We start from the raw sequence: 19,790 nt of genomic DNA on the forward strand, positions 1-19,790 counted from the left end.
TCTCCTCTCCTCTTCTCTCTTTTCCGCTCTTTCCCACAACAACACCTCCGAACGACAATTCTTCCTTCAGCGTCCCCAGTCCGGCAGCAACCATCACTTCTGCGCCACAAGTCTCCCACCATCTTGTTTGCATGAGTTGTATTGGCAGGTTCCTCCTCTCTCTCACTCAGTTGGTGACTTGGCCGGCCATTCGGCCTTTTCTCCCTTTCACAATCCCGCATCTTTTTACCACCATCTTATCGACGAAGCGATTTATCACTTTCATTTGACACCAAACCTCCCTCTACCCATTATGGATGAGTTGGCCAACCGTAACGCAGCCGTCAGGAGATATGCGCCTGGAGAGAAGCTCGACATCGTCCCCCATGACCCATCGGAGCCATTTGGCTCAGGGGATTTCCCGCCCTTCCAAGACGACTACCAACCGCGCTCGCTCCAGCCTACAGCGGAGGAGCTCAAGCTGAAGAAGCCCCGGCTCAAGATCGTGGAGCCACTGCGAGCCGGTAGAGACGTCGGCTCTCAGATTCTGGTCTGCAAGGTCGTTCGAGCACCTACGGACCGCAGCAACATCAAGAAGCATGCACCCTTCCCGAGTTTCCCCAAGCACAGCAAGGTGAGGCGAGGAGACAGCTTCGTCGTCGCAAAGGTATTCGACCCTCGCCTGTATCCACCGCGCGACACCATCGACTTGCCCAACGAGCCCCCCTTTGACGACGCCACCGTCGCGTACAGCGAGCTCTGCCGCGAGGCCGCGGTGTACCAGTTCTTCTACGAGAAGGGAAAGTCCGGACACCCTCACATGACCGCTCAATACTACGGCTGCTGGGTCACCAATCGCAAGGTTTTCGACAACGCCACGACTCCAGACGAATGGGTTGGTCTCATTCTCATCGAGTACATTGAAGGCCGTTCAATCGAGAACATTTGTCCTGTTGACCCTAGTACCGGCTACCTCGAGCCGCCGCTGAACACCGAAGTGATTCTACATCTCGATACTTAGTCGGAGCAGCAGGGTAAGAAGTTGAAGTTGGATCGTCAAGTATGCTTGGACGTCATGAAGAGTCTTCTTGGTCAAGCCGTTGTCTGTGTTCATTTAGGTGTCTCCATCCGGTACATTCTACCCCACAACGTCTTCCTCACGATCCGCAACAATGGTCACGACCTCGAGACGCCCCGCGTCGTTCTACTGGACCACACCTTCTCAGCCGTATGGGCGCACTCCAGGCCTGGCAAGGAAGGAGTACCAGCCCCCTTTGGCGAACTCGAGCTTCCTCCTCACCCTTGGGAACAGTGTTGCGTCAGCGCTGTCAGTGAGTTCCTCGGCTGGATCCCTCCACAGTGGGCTGATAGGAGATGGCTGCCGGCGAAGACTCCCCCTGCCGCCACCGCTCCGGCAACCGGTCGAGCTTCCGACGTGCCCGGGGTCACTGAAGAGACGGGAATCGCAAAGTCGTTTAGTGACTGGCTCTTGGAATGTTTCGGTCCTCTGGATGACAGCAACCTATACTACACCGTATACCCAGAGGAGGTCTCTGACAGTGGCGAGGAAGATGAAGAGGGAGTCGACATCTTAGACGAGGAAAAACCCGAACCAGACGTGGAGACCGTGATTGAGGTAAGTCCGTTAAACCCTTCACCCCGACAAAATGCGCCTCTCAAGTTGTTATTTGCTGACTTTCTTCTTCAGAATCCACAAGAGCAGGCGTATGCGGAGATGCTAAGACGACGAAGAGAATGGGGGGGTTTGCGTATCCAGGATGCCTCGATCCCGCAAGGCCCATGCCTGCGCCCCGCCCGCATCCAGGGCATCTCCTCCCGCTCACCCACGCGCAAGGCCGAAGCAGAAGGAGGAGAAGGAGGAGGAGGAGGAGGAGGAGGAGGAGGAGGAGGAGGAGGAGAGCAGGAACTCTCAATGACATCAACCAGCCTCACGTCCCAGATCGCCAACAGCCCCTCTCGCCAGTATCTTGGCGGACTCATTGTTCGGGAAGCCACCGGCTCGGGCTCGGATAGCCACGACGAGCAGCAGCAACAGAAGCCGCCCGCGCGGTCTTGATGCCCCAGGGTGTAGGGTGACAAGAAGGCCCAACTTTCTCTCACCCAGCTGCGAGTCGTGATCGATTTCGGCTGATGGGATATCGGCGTACCTTGGCGAGGTGGTGAAGACGGCTAGCTTACTAGATTTCTGTCGGATTTGAAACGAGGGAGGGGGAGGGGATAGGGTTTGGACAGTCAGTTTTTTTCAAGGTATATCTACACCGTCTATCATTCTTTTCCCAAAAAAGGGGGGGAAAGAAAAGTCAGTTTTGCTCTTCCATCCATTCTTCCAAACGAAGTCTTCTCCGTGTGATGTCTCGTGAACTGTTGCCTCTTCAATCATTGCGTACCACTCGCCTCAATATGAAAAACGGGATGTAAGATACTGTATCGAAAGGGGAAGAGGTCGACCTTTCGAGTGCCATTCCAAGTAACGCGTAAAAGTCGAAGCAGATATTCAGTACCTCACATCCATCAGCGACTAAGACTCAGCTCAACGACCTTCAACCCGCGATCAGCTCAGACACAAAATTCATCGGCGATGGCATACCTAAGCAGAGCCCATATCCCACAAGTGAAGTTTCCAGAGCACTCCAGACCTCAAGAACCTCAGGAAAATAGCTTCATCTAGATTCGATTGATTTCTTCTGGAACTTGTTCTAGGTCATATAAACTCTAAAGGTATCATGAGAACAAATGTTGACGAAAAAAGGCCATGCATTAGCCCCGGTTTCAACGTGGAGGGGGAAGAAAATGCAAAAGTCGTCAAATTCCAATCCATCCAACAAATGCATACCTGGGCCTCATTCCCACGTGAAATATGCTACCCGACTCATTGGGAAACCCCGTCCAGTGGTGGATAAACCTTGTAAGACGCTGCGATGCAATGCACGTGTAGATCCCCTAAACACCAACTCCATGCAGAAAAATAATCAGAGAAGGAGAGAAAAAAACAGACAATGCGCCTCTAAAACTTCTCCATAAAGTTCTTCCTCACAGTCCACATGCGCGCCCGCTTCCCGTAGATGAACATGGGAACCGTGGCAAACAGGAAAATGAGCTGAATCACGCCCAGCCAGATAAACACCATCTTGGGTCCGTCCGAGGTAAGCCAGTGCGTGACAAACAGACTAAACACGAGACCGTGGAAAATATTCTTGCTAAAGTTGAGGGTGACGAGCGCCTCGCCCGCGTATTGCCGGTAGCTATCGACGCAAAAGGTAATGGACGTCGTGGACCCCAGCGTGCAGCCGAACGAGATGAGGCCAAAAAAGATGGTCGGAACGATCCAGTGGTCGCGCTCCTGCGCGGACCAGCCGAAGCCCATAAGGCCGATGACGGTGGTCACGAGCACCGGCGCCGCCATGACGAGGCGGAACTCTGGCTCGTAGAGGCCGCCGTTGCGGCGCGCCATGGCCTTGACGATGATGTCGCTCACTTTTCCTGCAACGGCGGTGCCGAGGATGCCACCGACAAAGGGGGATAGGTAGACGAGGCCCGTCTGCAGGGCGTCAAAGTTATACGACGCGCGGTTGCGGTAGATTAGAGCGACCGACTCAGAGACGACAATGAGCCAGCCGACGGAGAGGGAGTAGACTGCGGCTGACCACAACACGGCGGGATAGGCGAAGAGGACAAAGGGCCGGAGCATGACCTTGAACCAGCTGTCGTGGTTCAGACGGCCGTTCCAAGGCTTGAGCTGCTCGGTGAAGGATTTCGCCGGTTGGTGACGGAGGGTGTGGGTGTAGGCTAAGGCCTTCGGCGGCGAACTGACGTCGGACGCTTGCATTTTGAATTTTTCGCTTTCGATAGCTGGGGCGTTGTGGAAGTAATCCGATCCGGAGGTGGGTGTGCCGGACGCACCAGATGTCCGAGAGACGGGCACTGGGTTGGAAGAGTCCGGCGTCTCATCCTTGGCGCCTTTCGCCTGCTTGTCGATGCTGTCATCCTGTTTCTCGTTTGGGTCTGGTGCAAATCCAACGTGGAGGTCCTTGTGCGTATGCGAAGCAACGTGGGGCGACTGTGGTGCAGGGCTCGTTGCAGCTACAACGGCATCTTCATGAGCGTCGTGGACCTGGGGAACGTGATGGCGTGATGAGAATCGGTGAGCAAAGCTCGGTCTGCGGGATGGCTTTCGTGACTTGGGGAGCGGTGTTCGGTCCCAGAAAGTCTCCGGCACGAACAGAAACAGGAGCACGCCACAAAAGGCAACAATCATGGCAACAATCCTGACGACATATTAGCAATAAAGTCTTGTGAAACCCGTACGTATCGACTGCTTACCAGAAAGTCCAACGCCATCCAAGACCTTGAATGATGAGGGCGCTGACGAGCGGGATGAGATTCTTGCCGCCGAGCAGCAGGAGTGTATAGATGCCGATCCGGAACGCTCTCTCATGAAGGAAGAAAATTTCTGCAATGGTGGCTGAGGGAAGACACTCCACGGGACTGACAGCAATACCCTGAAAGATTCTGGCCAAGATGAGAGAGGTGAAGTTTGGTGACAGGGCTGCCCACACGGAGCTGAGGATAAAGATGACGGAGCTGAAGAGGTAAACGGGCCTCTTTCCGTACAAAATAGCCGTGGGAGAAAAGATGACGGAACCGAGGCCCATGCCCATCATGTACAGACCTGTCGTCAGGGAGACTGTCTCGGTCTCGATGTGGTAGTCCTCGGCGACGTTGGTGAAGCCGGCGGCAAGCAAGGGAGTCATGCCACCACCGACCATGCAGTAGAAGCCAAGAGACAGAAGAGCGCAATCGCGCCGCCATGAAGGCCAGTTAAGAGGGTCATTTGCAGACTCCTCAGGCTGGGGGTTGAGGATGATTCCGTCCTTGGTCGTCTTTGCATCGGGCTCAGGTGGGGCCGCGTTGGCCGGAGACTGGCGGCCGGTTGGTGTGTCTACCGGCTCCGGGAAACCAGTGGGGATGGATGAGTGGGAGGTCCTTGCGGGCGCGTTGCGTAAGCCGAGTGGCTCGTTGCGATGCGCAGCGAGGAGAAGCACAGAACCTGCAGGGCTGTCAACTTGGTGGCCTTGGCATGGGCGGGAAACCGAAAAGGGGGTTGCTTACCAGGGACTTCAATCGTTTTGGGGTCGTTGAGAACACCCATACTCCATTTTGGAATATTGGCATTCTCGTCATCTGTGGCTTCGGCACTGTCGGATTTGTTCTTGTTCCCAAAGACGCCACCGAAGCGACTCTTCCACGTGAGAACACCCGCCATTTTGACGTGTTCTACAGGATGTCTTCCCAGCCAGGGGCAGCAGGGCCAAGGAACTCTGTTTGCTGTCGCTTTGATTGACTACAACGGCAACCTATGCGGATTCTGTTGATGGGAGAGGGAGGGGAAAAAAAACCAAAAAAAAACAGCAAAAGGACGAGCGAGAAGGGTCAGGTGAAAAAAAAGGATGTCGTTGGGCACGAGGGGTCGACGGAAAATTTGTCCTAAAATCGGTCGAGCATAGTCTGTTTGGTTCGACCGTGCATCCAAAAGATGAGATAAGGTTGCAGATGTCCAAGAGCCGGATGAAGGAAGATGCCGAGACAGTACTACTATGCGCTTTCAGAAGAAACACAAAATTTTCTGGAAAGCCCTGCGCCGGTGCGAGACGATGTATGCGGAGGCGGTGGAAAAGCAACAACTCTGGAAAGAGATCTTGAATGGAGGAGAGGAGGGAAGAAGCGGGAGATATGGGGTTGAAGAGGTGTCGGCGCAACGAAGCTGTCGATAGAAATAGCGTTTGGATGTCAACAACGAGGCCAACCTCGATGGCAGATGATGGGCTGCGCGCAGTGTGAGGGGAGAAACTATCCAGGTCCGTGCAGAGCGATGGCGTCAGACTGGTAACGCGCCGTTTGATTGTGATTAAGAGAGCGAGAGGGGCTGCGTCTCACGTAGGGGCAGGCGACCAGGAGATCAAGGATGAACCTCGAGCTTTATGTTGGTGTGAAGAGGGACGCAATGTTATCGTGCCCTGGCAAACCGCAAGCCGCAAGCCTGGGGGAATGGAACATGGGATGGAAATGAAATATCGGCGCTTGGTTGTCAGGATTGGCCGGCCGCCGAGTCAAGCAACGCGCACAGGAGGCAAGGAAGACGAGATGCAATTCATGCCCAGCAGCAGCAGCAGAAACAGCATCAGCGGTATGGCAAGGTATCCGTAATAAAGTACCAATAGGACCGTATTCGTACGCAGTACGGAGTACATAGTAGTGGAATATTCGCAGTAGCTTGCAGGCTCGTAGAATCAGCTGCTGGGGTTTTCTGTTTGTGGGTGCCAGGTGCGTCGCGTCGGGCGGGTTCCGTGGGGAATTTTTTGAGCAACTGGAGGGGTCGAGATGGTCCTTCATCCACTGGATAGACTCGACGCGGCCTAGACAGATTGGCAGGTGACTCGACGTTGGCGGGTGCGTGCGACGGGACTGCGCGCTTGAAGTGCGATGATCGATCAAGGATTCAAGGATGGATGCGGCGTTGGCGGCGAGGGCGGCGGTGTCTCTCCTCAGTCCTGGCAGCCCGCAGCCTGCAGGTTGTATCCGTACTTTCCACTTTTGTAGTATTGGCACCAGGCAATATGCAGCAGAAAGCCTGCGGGGGGGACGCTTGAGAGGCACTTGAAGACTGGAGGATGGCGGCGACAGCCTTGGTGGACAAAGGAGGTGAGGAAAAAGGGCCACATGTCCAACTCCAAATCCCGCCCACAGCCAATACGCGTCTGCATGCTGGCCCCGGATTGTAGGACCCCTAAAAGCGAGGCTAAAATCCCTTGCTCAAGTCCGTGGGTGACTGGGTGGGTGACAGGGAGACTTCCAGGTGCTGGCAGGTTGCATCCTCTCCACTTGGACCATGTGAATCAGCGGTCGAAGATGGTGGCGACTGGCGAGGGCGGTGACACCAGATCCATCATCCAAGGAATATCCAATAATCCAACTTTCACCACCCATCATCCGGCGCTGTGCGGGCGATGGGCGGCTACTCCAACGTTGTTGACAGTACGGATAGACTTCCAGGTTCCCTCGTCCAGTCACCGAAAGTTGAGAATACGCAGTCAGGAAGCATAGTGTACTATAAGTAGGTATTCGTCAATGTCGTGGGGTCTCGGAGCAACCCGAGCAGTGCCAGACCACCACCACCACCATGGCACTATCTGCATGTTTGGTCGTCTCTGCTGACCTCGGACTCGGATGTAATGGAGCTTTCTTGTTTCTCCCCAAAGTGAGACCGACCCCATGGTGAGATTCGTGATGGAGGGATGGGCGGGCGCATGTGTTATTTCTGTGGCCTGCCCGTCGCATAGAGAAAGGTTGGGTGAAGCGCGTGTGTCTGATGTAGAGCCTCGTCGTTGTCTTGCGCCGCAATTAAAATGCGGCTGAGTGGTTTGACGGAAAATAAGACAAGGACTAATTAATCGGGAGCCTCCCGTCGTTGGGCAAGAAGTACGGATACGGAGCACCTGCCAAGCCAAGCCTGGGCAGTTGCGCAGAGTGCGAAGTGCGACAGCAATGGAAGCTGAAGACAAAATCAGCAGGCGCCATGTCTGGGCGCCCAGGATGCACCTGCACTTCCCTTGCTTTACCGCACTTGCCGTTGGTGTCCTCATTCCTTGAGTCGTTCCTTCCCTGAGGTACGCTTCCCTGGGGCCTGAGGTGGATCCCTGCAGAATCTTGCTTATGTCATGCAGCCTCCCTCAAGGTGCCCTTCCGTGCTGTCACTGCCGAGGTGTGTGCCTCGCTGTGCCTCGACGTCATCGTGCCGCGCTCACGCACGAGTCGCGACTACCTGACCCCACATATTCCTACGCCGCCTTCCCCAATGGAGCCTGCCGTGGTTAAAGCGTGACGGCGCCTGTCAGGAAGGAAGGTGCAGCTCTTGTCAATGTTGATTGCGACCGAACCTCCAGATGAACGTCGGAGTTCCCCGTTATTGACAACGACAGCTACCTGCCTCAAGTAATACGACCTACCTATCCTATAACATTCCCTCCCTACCTTAAGCCTCGACTAAACTGTCCAGCTGCTCGGAAAACCGTTGACGCTACATACATAACCATCCATCCATCCACCTCCCTGTACTATATCGAACCATTGGCTTCAAAGATATCTTTGTTAGCTCGCTCCATACCATAGGCACTCCAGTAGCTACCACCTGCAGCCCTCCACTTGTTCTTGTCCAAGAATTCTGTCGCATCTCATCGGTACGGCTCGCATCACAACACATCACGGGATAATCTTCGACGACGTCAGTCGGCAGCACACTGCATATATCCTTGGCATCTGGACAGACCAAGCTATCCAAATAATCGACATTCACCATACTCCGTATACTGCAGTAGAATCACCATGCAACTGCTACGACATACCGCCCGCATCGCTTTCCGGGGCTGCAACACCAACCTCACCAATGGCATCCGTATGCCACCCCCCAAGCAATCCATCTCTGCCGCCGCTGCCCACTTCTCCACGTCTCGTACCAGCCCGGCCAAAAACCAGATCTACGCATCGTAAGTGGGCCGCCGCAGATTCTCCAAGCTCTCTATCCAATCCTTGCCCTGGCCTCTCCTCTCGAAAGCACCCGCCCGCTAACCTCTGCTTCGGGTGCCAGTGTTCGCCGTCCTGACGACTTCCACACCTATCAACTTCTCTCTTCCTCTTCTCGCACACCACTGATAACACTGTGGACCACGTCTTGGTGCGGGACATGTCGAGTCGTTGCCCCTCTGATACAGTCCATCATAGAGTCTGGTGTCGGTGAAGCCGAGGGCGGCGTTGGCTATTGCACCGTCGAATTCGACTCTCCCGACGTCATGAGCGGAGGACTGGGCATGACCTACATGATCACTTCCATCCCGACTCTGCTAAGCTTCGACAATCAAGAGGCTCAAATACAGACCAAGGTTCACGACGCCAAGAAGCTGACAGACCGCGCTTTCCTTGAAGAGTGGATCCGGTCTGAGGCTCGGCGGCACGGCCAGCGCGGAGGAGGCGGGGGATCCGGCGGCGTCTTTGGAGGACTGTTTGGCGGTTTCAAATAATCAAGACGAACGGTCGGTTGGTCACCAATCGGACGTGCCTCCAGCGAAACCATGTGCCTGGTGCATCTGGCGGCACAAGGCAGACAAGGTCACCAAACGTGATCAAAACGAAACGCTCATCATTCGGCTGGTCGTTGACTAATAATGCAATCCACTCGATCCCCCCATCCCACCAAACTTTTTTCTCTTTCAAGGCGTGTAGAACACCTCCTCGACGGGCTTCCACCACGCCGGCTCGCCTGCCTCACTGCTCACCGCGCCGGGAACCAGAGACTCTTGCCAGCCGTCGGTCATGGCCCACCATTCGCGGACCTTGGGGTTCTCCTTCATCTTCTCCATGTCTCCGGCAAAGTCGTAGCCGACGTACTTCATGGTTGCAAACAAAATACGTGAATCGGGCTCGTGCCAAATGCTGTCTGTTGAGAGTCAGCCTTTGTGAAGCTTGAAAAGTCATGGCGACGTCGGGGCTCGCAGTCTGCCGTGTTGAGGCCGACACCGGCGGATGACCTACAGTCGACAATGTTGCACTCCTTGATCTGCTTGAGCACCTCGGGCCACACGTTGGCGTGAACCTCCTTGTACTTATCGATGAACTCGGGCTTGAGCTTCACAATCTGGGCAATGCGACGACCGGGGTTCTTCTGTCTGGAGGAGACGGGCGCAGGAGCCTCCACCTCGGTTGGGCTACCGGGCGCGGGGGGAGAAGAACGTTTGTTGGACCACATGATGCTCGTTGGACGCGTTTGAAGGGTTCGTCGTCGATGGCGGAGGTGGTGAAGTTTTTGCTCGCAAAATGTGCTCGGCGGAGGGCTGACCCAAGTGCGTCCCGTGGACTCGGCCGTCGGCCTGGCGAAGCTGGAGCGTCTGCTTAGAGCCGATCGATCAGCGGGGGGTGGACTTGGACTCGAGAGTCGACGGCCGGCGGAGAAAACGACGGAACTCGGCCAAGTCGGGGGAAGAATGTCGCGAGGCGGGGCGCGAGGGTAAACAGAGTGCGGGGATTTGGGGAGGGGGTACCACGACGGATATTCGTCCACACCAACAAACACACTGCGCAGATACACGGCACACGCCCAAGTAATTCTGCAGCGCGGGATGGAGGAAACGGCTGCGCAAACAATCGCTACACACAAACACACACACACAATGATGCACACCTATCTGTTGGAGAGCCGTTGTTGCGACTGTGATGCGTGAAGAGGCCGCTGAGCGACGTGAGAAGAGAAGACCACGAGGAGGACACTCTCTTAAATACTGGCGCCGGAAGTATCTTGTTCTCTTCCGCTTCATCCGTCGGCCAAATCTCGTCTTTGGTGCGATGTACGGTAGACAATACGGCAATACGTCGTACGGTTGGGACACGGATTAGTCAACTGCAGCAATCTGTTGGGCGGTAATCATGGGGATCGCGATAAGTCCGGTTCGCCCGCGCGGGAGATGCATGGCAGGCCTGACAAGCTTCTTATACACCCGTCCACCCAACTCAAAGGTGTCCATTCCTCCTCCTCGGTCCAGCAAGCCTGCAGCAGTCGCAGCAGACCTTAGTACCGGGGCCCCGCGTCAGGTGCTCCACGGTGCCGCACCGTCTGAAGTCGATAATGATCTGAGCGTCTCCGGGCGCGTCTCACTGACCTCACTGAATTTTGAGAGTCTTGTATCTTGTCAGCCCTCCAACCTAGAATAATCGTATCCGCGGGCCGCAGGAGCAACGGCGGATGGGCTGTCAAGGTTCCAAGTCTGGAACGGGATGCTCGAATTAACCCAGCCAGTAGAGTTCCTTCGAACTGCCTCCATCCCTGACACCTTTCCGACCCCAGTCAACCCGGGTTTCCGGTCTCGACTAAAATGGATTCACGAACTCAACACCCCCACGAAACCGCACGGAATTCCCTGTCCCAGCCTTGATGGGGGGGGGGTTTCCCCCATTTCTCCGATTGCGGTCCGTATTCTGTGTGGTCGTCCGCTCCCTCACGGCTCTGATTTCTATTTACCCGTAACGTGCCGCGCGTATCGTGCGTTGCTTGCGTTGCTTGCGTTGCTTCCGCCATGGCCTGGTTTATTAATCTGGCCCGATGGCGCTGACCGAGAGAGGTGAAAGGTCAGAGGTGCGCTTGTCGCGTGCGCCGATGGGTGCGGAGCTGACGTCGGTTATCTGCCCGCATATGGCGGGGTTCTGATCGGCGAATCATGGCATTCCATGCTGCATGGGTCCGCGGACGATTAGACTGCTCTCGTGGTTGCATTGCATGCCCAGTGGTCGCCGTGAGCTTATGCTGTTCTACTTCACAGGCTTTTAGAAGTGCTAGTAGCCTGTATGATGTCTCATTGCGAGTAAAAGTTAAGAAATATGTATGATTCTCTTGAGATACAACGCCGAGGGTTCTCAGACTAGAGTCCCCCCGTCACGTCACGCATGAAGCTACGTTATCTTGTGAGCATGCAGCAGGGATGAAGTTGAAATGTCTTTTTTCTTCAATTTTTTATTCTAGGCTTTCTTTCATCAACCATATTTCAGCCCACGATCGAGATACTCACACAGAAGTAGGGAACACGTACTGGTGCCAGCGTCTTTTGGATGAGATGAGGAAGAATCTGCGCGGTGAGTGGCAAGCCCGCTTAGATATCGGTCTAGGTTAGTGATGGGGAGTATACCGTGGAACTCGTGCTTTTTTGAGGATATCATCTTCGAACATAGGGTAAGGTAGGTAAGGCATGTTGCTTTGGAGCTGTCGTGGGCTTGAGGGGGTGAATCGTATGAAGACTGAACCGTTCCGCCATAAGCTGATCATGGAAAGTAAGAGACGGATTTACGTCATCTGTAGGTGCTTTGACTTGGATAGATAGTTTGTGATTTAGAAATACGTGTTTCCTTCCGGGATATGGTGTCGTGGTGATGTGTGAGAGGTGGGCAGGCTGAGCGGATGCTATGATAGTATGTCGTTCAATACCTTTGCTCTGTTTCTACTATTCCCTATTTATCACTGCTGCTGCTGCTATGATCACTACTTATTCCCTATCTAAAGTACGCTTCAGAAAGCATATATCAATTATAATAGTTATGGTGGCTATAAGAAGGGGGCTAGTCGTGTTTTGGTCAGCAATCTATTCGGTCACCCACTTGCCGGCTAATGAAGAGCTATAAATTCGAGGGTACTTGCGGCTTCTTATCACCTACGCCACGTTATTGCGGAGAGATGGTGCAAGATCCTCGTACACGTCTACTCTTCAATCGTCTTACTGAGGAGATAGAGTACAGCTCACTATTTTCAAAGGGAATCATTCGCTTGTAGCCTCTCAGTCAGTCTCGTGGCTGGTCGAATCAAAATGTGATTGATGCCGACATACGTTAAATTTACGGTACCCGCCTTCTCTGCCAAAGTTCAACACTTCCATATCTTCCTCATTTAATCCGGAGATTTCCAGGGCAAGGGATTTCGCCTGCAGGTTGATCTTCAAGTCTTTCTTCCTATCAAGCAGAACTCCAGAGAACCTGCGAATTTCGGAAATCACCAAAATAATAAGAAAAGAGATGATCGGAACGCGTCTTCAAAAGCTCGAGCCAGCAGTAAAAGAATCATGTAAAGACAACCCCTTCCCTCTTCCAATGGGATGGGATATCGGTTACAAGACTGTTTGCCCAGCCTTCCCAAGGTGATTCCACCAGTAGTTAAACCTCAGCTGATTCGTGACTGATAGAATAAAGTATATTCATCGTTGCTTCCAAGTTGAGTAAATTCAAGAACATCGCGGAGCCTCCAAACCTACCTAGGTCCACGATTCTGAAGACGTCACGCCCCAGAACTATTCCAACCTCACAAGTCACATTCCTCGTGGCCCGTCATCGGAAACATCCTCACCCCGGCCGAACACGGACCCCCGGACCCAGAACCGGCCCCGTTTTCCAGATTTACACAACGCCAACAATACCAACCTCCAGCCCTAAGCTACACTCCACTTAACACAAATATAATCTCACTCCCAGGCCCAGCCCGCATCTCAAATCACGAGTTCACCTCGTCAAGCGTCGATGGTTTAGTGGTAAAATTCTCCGTTGCCATCCAGCAGCGTCGGGGAGCCGGGGGTTCGATTCCCCCTCGACGCAACTCTTTTGAATGTTCCATTGATGTACACGCCGGGGCGACGTCGTGGGTTGCGGATTTTTGGATTTTGGTATTTTTGGGGTGGAGTTGAGGTGAGTGAGGTTGTGTGCTGCGGGGTCGGAGGGGGCCCACTTCATAAACACACGAGTTTGCAAAGTGGAAAGATTGGAAGGACGAGATGATGGGATGGATGCTCGGTGAGGTCAGTCAATATGCAGTGGCATGTTGCCGCTAAACAGATGTTTGTAGGATCACATCATGGCAAAGTGGTTGGCTGCGAAATATACTTTGAAGCTTGTTCATATTCATGGGGGAGTTGTCTTTTGCGGTCTAGAACAAAGTCGATAGACAGACTTGCAAAATTCAATCAACAATATCAAACTGACAACTTGTTGCACCAGCTCTGTTGACCAGAGAGCAAGTTGCGGGTGTGTTCTAAAGGCTGATTTAATGTAACAACATAGCTCCCATGAGCCTATTCGTTCAGATACCAAAACATGATCCAGGCTGTGTGAGCATTCGCATACACTCTGCCAAAGCACGCCCTTGCCAAAAAAGCCAACTACCTGCACAACCAGCAAAATGAAATGTCCCTAGCAAGGCTCGAACTTGCGACCTTTGGATAACCCCCGGGATATTTCCCAGAGTCATATATATTTGATATGAGACCAACGCTCTACCGACTGAGCCATAGAGACGATCTTGTGTGGGAGCAATCCGGGTGGGTGGTACCAAGAAGCGAGAGAGGGAATCGTGGACGGGGCGGAAGGGGAGGAGATGATTCATTGTGGGAGGGGAACGGGGTTGTGGAGATGGGGGGGTTCTAGGCCAGTCACGACTCACGATCGTGATGGATGGAGAGGGAAACGGGGTCCTTTGATTTCCTCAGCATCCAACCAGGTGTGTATACGAAGACTGTGTGCCCAAGAACGAAACTAGACTCGATATCCCCTCGAGACCACTTCCCAGTCACCCACTTACACAGTACACTCCCACCCACGCACCATCACGGCGCCTCAACCCTGAACAACCTCTCAGCATTCCGAAACGCAATCATCTCAAGCTGTTCCCCCGTCACCATCCCGCTATCCCTCAACTCCCTCATCCACACAAGCCCGTTCTCGTTCTTTTCAAACGGGTAATCGACGCTATACAAAATATGGTCCACGGGCGTATTCCTCAACACGCACGCCAGCGGCGCGAGACCCCACACCCCGCTCGTGGTAACCCACACGTTGCCCTCCCACACCTCCCGCCACCCGCGCCGCCGCGAACCCCACCGCACCGAGAGCTTTTCCACGCGCTCCATCATGAAGGGTAACATCTCCCCGAAATGCCCAATAATGATTTTCAGAGACGGGATTTCGTCAAAGAGCCCCGCGGCAAAGAGCTTGAGGACGGCGAGCCCGGTCTCAGAGTGCCACCCGAAGCCGCTGGATCCCATACTCCGCGCCGCGCCGGGGTCAAAGTTGCCCTCGTACGCGGGCCGCTGACCCTCGGAGGGGTAGGTAGGGTGTAAGTACACCGGCACGTCGAGCTCCGCAGCCGCCTTGAAGACGGGCCAGAAGCGTCTGTCGTCGTAGTGTTGTCCGTCGACGTGCGCGTCCACCAACGCGCCAACGAACCCCAGCTCCCGGACACAGCGCCGGAGTTCCGTCGCCGCGGCGTCCGGGTCAGCCATCGGTAGCACGGCGAACCCTGCGAAGCGGGTGGCGTTGGCGCGTACGGCGGCCGCGAGGTGGTCGTTTGCGAGGCGGCTTAGGTGCGGGGCGCGGGGGCCGAGGCCGGGCGCGTGGGATACGATTTGCAGGCTGATGCGGGTTTCGTCCATGTTGGCGAGGCGGAGGGGCCCGACGTCTTTGAGGCGGGATGCTACTTCGGGGAGGTGTTTGAGTTGTTCTGCGTATATGTCGGAGAGTTCTGTGAAGAGGTCTTCTGCGACGAAGTGTTCTTCTAGGGTGATTAGTTTTGGTAGCGGGTCGGACATGTTTGCGGATTGGGTGAGTCGTGTTTGGACTTTAGAGGGCTTGCTATGTGATGACGAGAAGAGGTTTGAATTATATGAGGTGAGGTTCAAATAGGTGAGATTGCCTCTTTAAGTCGTTCGAAGCCAAGGTAGTGGTGGCGGACGCCTCGGCCGACGTCTCCCGAAAGGTGTAACCCCGCATACTGTATTCAGATGAATTCATGTGAGACATGCGGCTCACGAACCTCGACCCAACAAGTTCTTTTGCGTTTTGGTAATCAAGAGCTGTTGAAAGATGTCTCAGTTGCTACTGGCATCTTGATGTGTGGGATTTTATCTGCGAGACTCATTGACGGTCTACCGTGTAGTGTGCTTTATTGTGGACGGCTCTGTCATTCTCCACACCTTCACTCATTAACCATCTTCTAATCACGCAACGACATCTCAAACTTTCCTTACTAGAAAAAAAGCTTGAGAAATTGTGAGACTCTACTGAAGCTGTAGATTCACAGACGATACGACATCCTGTGGCTACCTCCTAACGCTAATATGGTTCCTGTCGAATATAGACCTTTGAGTGAGGGGAAGTCATAGACAGACTTAAAACCGAAACTAGGTAGACTGGTATAGGAGGGCTTGTTGATACAATGTAAACAATGCGTATATGGTACGAATTGATGATGACTCTCTAAGCAGAGTTTCAGCAGTTCAGTTTCAAAGGCTCGGCGCCATATCATCTCGGGGCGAACAATCTCAAGATGAACACCAAGTAAAGTGAAGACCTTGTACTTGATTTGAGACCTTCACGAATATGAGAAGACGTTTGTACTTCCTTAACTCATTAAGTTTATCTAGGGACCCAATATTGAACATCTTCCCAAAAGCCCCGACGAGGAAGTCTCACGTTGAGAATTGAGATTCAAACCCTCTCTGCAAATATGGCCAGAAAGACGCACTATGTATCCACCGTCCTCGTACTTATACGGTCAATCTGAGGGTTAAGCGTCACCCAAATGACAATCACGAAACATGGCCACTGTGCCCGTGGTGATCGTCCGTACCTAGCATCCACCCTTCTGAGTCCACGGAGGAGAGCCCCACTTCAGCGCCCCGGACCCCAGGGCCAAGCCCGCGCGTTCCCCGCCACGACGATCCGAAGCCCCGCGGCTCCCCCAACCTCCCACCGGGAGCCCCTGAGTGTCAGTGCCTGGTACCCTGGGTGCAGCATGCGACTCCCACCGCCTCTAACCCCGCATTCCTGCCCCCCACACCCGGAACGGTCACCGCCGCCTTACACCGACCTCACACGACCACAGCTGAAAGCAAGGCACCTCACCTTACCCAAGCTCCATGAGAATCACGACGCCGCGCCGGTCAAGATAATCTCACCTACGCATCTCACATCACATCTCACTCACTCACCCACTAACTCACTCATCCACTTTCCACACACACACCCCTCATCTCATTCAACTTAACTCAACTCATCCCAATACCTCTACACTTCAAAAAAACAAAAAACAAAGCAATGGACGACCCCTCAACCCAAACAACCAAAATCCTAACCCAAACAACCAAAATCCTAACCCACCTCTCCAAAACCCTCTCCCTCTCCCCTGCCCCAATCAACCCACCTGCCCGCAACCCTCACCGGCCTCCTGACATCACACACCGGCACAGCCTACCTCTTCCTCTCCGTCTCGGCCCACCACCCCCGAATCCAGATTCACTCCTACCCGGCCATCCACTGGGCCCGCGCCTACATCTCCAACATCCCGACCCCGTCCGCCCCGATATCTCTGCCGTCTACACAAGAGACAGCACAAGGAAGGCTCGTCCTAGGCCTCCTCTCCGATGACCTAGCTGGTCCCGCCATCCGCGCCTGCGTGACAAAAGACCTCCTCCACGTCCGCAAGTTCCTCGCGATCCTCTCTCCCGTGTTGGAATACATCATCTCCTCCAATGCAAATGCCAACTCCTCGTCCTCCTCAGCACCGACGACAAACTCCTCGACAGCAATGGACCTAGACGCCCCGGAACCGACAACAACGACAACACCACCCCTACCGAGCTGCCTCCTCCACGGCCTCGCAGGAACACTCTACCTCCTCCGCCTAATTCGCCACTGGGTCCCCTCCTCCGCACCCCTCGTCTGCGGCGCGATAGTCCACGTGTCAGACTACCTCCTCGGCCCACATCCCTGGACATGTCCCTCTCGATCACCGTCTTCGCCTCAATCTCCTCATTCATCACCACCGCCGCCACCAGAAGACGCCCACGGCACGATCCACGGCGACCTAGGCATACTGACCCAACTCGTCCTCACATCCCCGCCCCTCGCCGCATCCCCGTCCCTGACATCCCGCCTCGCAGCCCTCCTAGACCTCCAGCTTCCCGACGGCGACTGGCCGGCCCCATCACCCACTTCACCTCCACCACATTCACAACCTCTTCAAAACGATGTACAACAGTCATCAGAGGTACCACCAACACAACAAGAACCCCCAGAAGCATCAGCAGCAGCAGTAGCATCATCACCACGACAACCACACGGCTTCGCCTCCGGCCCCCAAGGTCTCGTTCTCTCCCTCCTCTCCCTACGCCCCTTCTTCCCGAGCCTACACGACCGCATCGACGAGGCTGTTGAGAAGGCGCGCGAGTTTCTCTGGGCTAGGGCGGTTGATTCTGAGGGGCCGACTGAAGAGGCGAATTTATTTTACGGATCATTGAGTACCGCGTTGTAAGTTCTCTCTTCTCATTTCATCGTGTGCTATTTGGATGCGAGAAGTGGACATGGATTTTCTAGCCCCTTATTCCTCTGATGCAGAAGACGCGAGTATCAGTGAAACGTGTTCATTCCATCATGTCATTGACATCAACCTGATATCTCTCGCTCATGAGTCTTCCTCGCCTATCCTTCCCCGCCGTCTTCAAACCTCTCGTATATCTCGCAACACCGACCCTCTCATACACGTATCTAAGCCTCACATCCAAACCTCACCTCTAATCTCACTCTCATCACACCCATTTCAAACATCATCCCAATCTCATCAACCTCACTAACAACCACCCCCAGAACCTTCCCAAAAGGCCCCAAAGAACCCACCTCCTAAACCAACAACCCCCTCGCCAAACCAACCCCTCTCCCCGCCCACAACCACCAACACCACCACATCTCAAAACCCATCAACACCATCCACCTCGACCTCCTCCTCAACAACACCAACAGCACCACCAATAGCAGGCTCCGTGACAACCGCACCCCACCCAGGCTCCGCGTACCTCCACGCCGTGAGCGAGCGCGATATGCCTCGCATGATCTTCTACAATGACATTTGAACCTTTCATCCACTCGGAATTCTTCCACTTTCATGGTTTGGCAAAATCGTATGAGCATAAAAACTTCATCTCTGGCTTAAACTGGTACAAGTACCCCCCGTCTATACCAAGTCTTCTACACCTGGATTACAACATCATACGTCTTGGAAAAACTTACACTCACCTTGCCAATTTACTGCCACTCTTCCTTCATCAGGGAAGTATTTCACACTGTCACATATACTCTTCATCCGGTAGGAACAGGAAACCGTGGTAGGGGAGATAATTCAACTACGAAGGGGCAAACTCCTTGTATAGCTCGGACAAAAAAAAAAAAACAGAAACACAGCTTCAAAACGCGGACTTTACCAGGCGTATACAGGATACAAGATACCCCACGCATAGATTCCATCTTTCCTTGACACCAGCCTAGATACTGCTACAACAATCGTGATACCAATACTTCACTTCCTTATTCCTTCACATGGAACACATCTGACGAACTCGCCCATCATGATTCTAACAAATCACAAAGTCACAAACAAAAAGTGTCATAGTCAATGGAATTCATTATTCCAAGAGCGCGTCCGCCCCCCGATCGCCAGCTGGGGACGAGACGACGGGTATATTGGCCACCTCACACCCACCACAGCCAGAGCCACTCTCTTGACCTCATTCGCATATCTAGTCTCATCCTTCAGGCCTGAAGGATCACGGCCATCCGCAAAAAAGCAGCAAAATAAAACTCTGACGTCCAGGACAACAATCGAAACGAGTGTAGTGAGGTCCCTCCCATTTCTCTCCCGGGCCATTTCGAGTTTTGGTTTCTTTCTTCACCCCTCGGCCATGCTGCCCCCAAAAAAAAACTCTTTGCCAATGTGCCCAGAGAAAGCCCTTCTCTCTCCAAGAAACCCCAAATTACGCCATGTGTCCCGTTTCCCGTGGGACTAGTGCTTCCCAGTCCATGCCCGAAAGAAAAAGTAACCTCCAAAGTGCCAAACGTAAAAATCAGGAAAAAAACAAAATGCTAGCGTTGAGAGGTGATGCGACGTCCTCGATCGATGAGCGAACCGACTTTACCGGTTACGATCATCCTGCGACGATCGACTGGCGCGGGACGACGCCCCAAAGCTACCCGACAACATCCCCAACCACCCGTCGGGCCGGGTCTGGCGTCCCCTGGGCGCGGGCGAGAGGATGCCCCCCTGTTCCACGTCCTCGTCTCTGTCTCGCGAACCTGACGCCTCGGCTTCCACCTCGTCGTCAGAGTCGTCGTGATACGGTTCATAGCGAGGGCTGGAGGGAGAGCCGCGTGCAAGAGAGCGTACAACATCA

General features: G+C 54.0%; 6 protein-coding genes and 2 non-coding genes across 8 annotated transcripts; 4 read left to right on the top strand and 4 right to left on the bottom strand.

The window, feature by feature from the left end:
• Positions 1-292: 292 nt before the first annotated feature.
• Positions 293-2,056, top strand: N0V96_005553 (uncharacterized protein; the record flags this gene model as incomplete). Its single annotated transcript, XM_065757435.1, has 3 exons — positions 293-976; positions 1,001-1,615; positions 1,688-2,056. The coding sequence occupies 3 exons, from the start codon at positions 293-295 to the stop codon at positions 2,054-2,056; spliced, it is 1,668 nt and encodes a 555-aa protein (XP_065613778.1).
• A 948-nt stretch (positions 2,057-3,004) lies between these two features.
• N0V96_005554 (uncharacterized protein) lies at positions 3,005-5,263 on the bottom strand (the record flags this gene model as incomplete). The annotated part of the gene is made up of 3 exons (XM_053195630.1): positions 3,005-4,265; positions 4,321-5,047; positions 5,110-5,263. 3 exons carry the CDS (start codon positions 5,261-5,263, stop codon positions 3,005-3,007), a joined length of 2,142 nt encoding a protein of 713 aa, XP_053046969.1.
• Positions 5,264-8,440: 3,177 nt separating this feature from the next.
• On the top strand, positions 8,441-9,071 carry N0V96_005555 (uncharacterized protein; the record flags this gene model as incomplete). Its single annotated transcript, XM_065757436.1, has 2 exons — positions 8,441-8,449; positions 8,766-9,071. The coding sequence occupies 2 exons, from the start codon at positions 8,441-8,443 to the stop codon at positions 9,069-9,071; spliced, it is 315 nt and encodes a 104-aa protein (XP_065613779.1).
• Positions 9,072-9,260: 189 nt separating this feature from the next.
• Positions 9,261-9,796, bottom strand: N0V96_005556 (uncharacterized protein; the record flags this gene model as incomplete). The annotated part of the gene is made up of 2 exons (XM_053195628.1): positions 9,261-9,487; positions 9,583-9,796. 2 exons carry the CDS (start codon positions 9,794-9,796, stop codon positions 9,261-9,263), a joined length of 441 nt encoding a protein of 146 aa, XP_053046967.1.
• Positions 9,797-13,092: 3,296 nt separating this feature from the next.
• N0V96_005557 lies at positions 13,093-13,173 on the top strand. Its single transcript has one exon. It is a non-coding gene; the product is annotated as a tRNA-Gly (tRNA).
• Positions 13,174-13,759: 586 nt separating this feature from the next.
• On the bottom strand, positions 13,760-13,869 carry N0V96_005558. The gene has a single exon. It is a non-coding gene; the product is annotated as a tRNA-Met (tRNA).
• A 308-nt stretch (positions 13,870-14,177) lies between these two features.
• N0V96_005559 (uncharacterized protein) lies at positions 14,178-15,158 on the bottom strand (the record flags this gene model as incomplete). The annotated part of the gene is made up of 1 exon (XM_053195627.1): positions 14,178-15,158. The coding sequence occupies one exon, from the start codon at positions 15,156-15,158 to the stop codon at positions 14,178-14,180; it is 981 nt and encodes a 326-aa protein (XP_053046966.1).
• A 1,008-nt stretch (positions 15,159-16,166) lies between these two features.
• N0V96_005560 (uncharacterized protein) lies at positions 16,167-17,881 on the top strand (the record flags this gene model as incomplete). The annotated part of the gene is made up of 2 exons (XM_053195626.2): positions 16,167-16,194; positions 16,818-17,881. The coding sequence occupies 2 exons, from the start codon at positions 16,167-16,169 to the stop codon at positions 17,879-17,881; spliced, it is 1,092 nt and encodes a 363-aa protein (XP_053046965.2).
• Between the last annotated feature and the right edge of the window lie 1,909 nt (positions 17,882-19,790).

Source organism: Colletotrichum fioriniae, assembly GCF_027942845.1.
Source record: "Colletotrichum fioriniae strain IMI 355084 chromosome Unknown scaffold_6, whole genome shotgun sequence".
Classification (NCBI taxonomy): Eukaryota; Fungi; Ascomycota; class Sordariomycetes; order Glomerellales; family Glomerellaceae; genus Colletotrichum; species Colletotrichum fioriniae.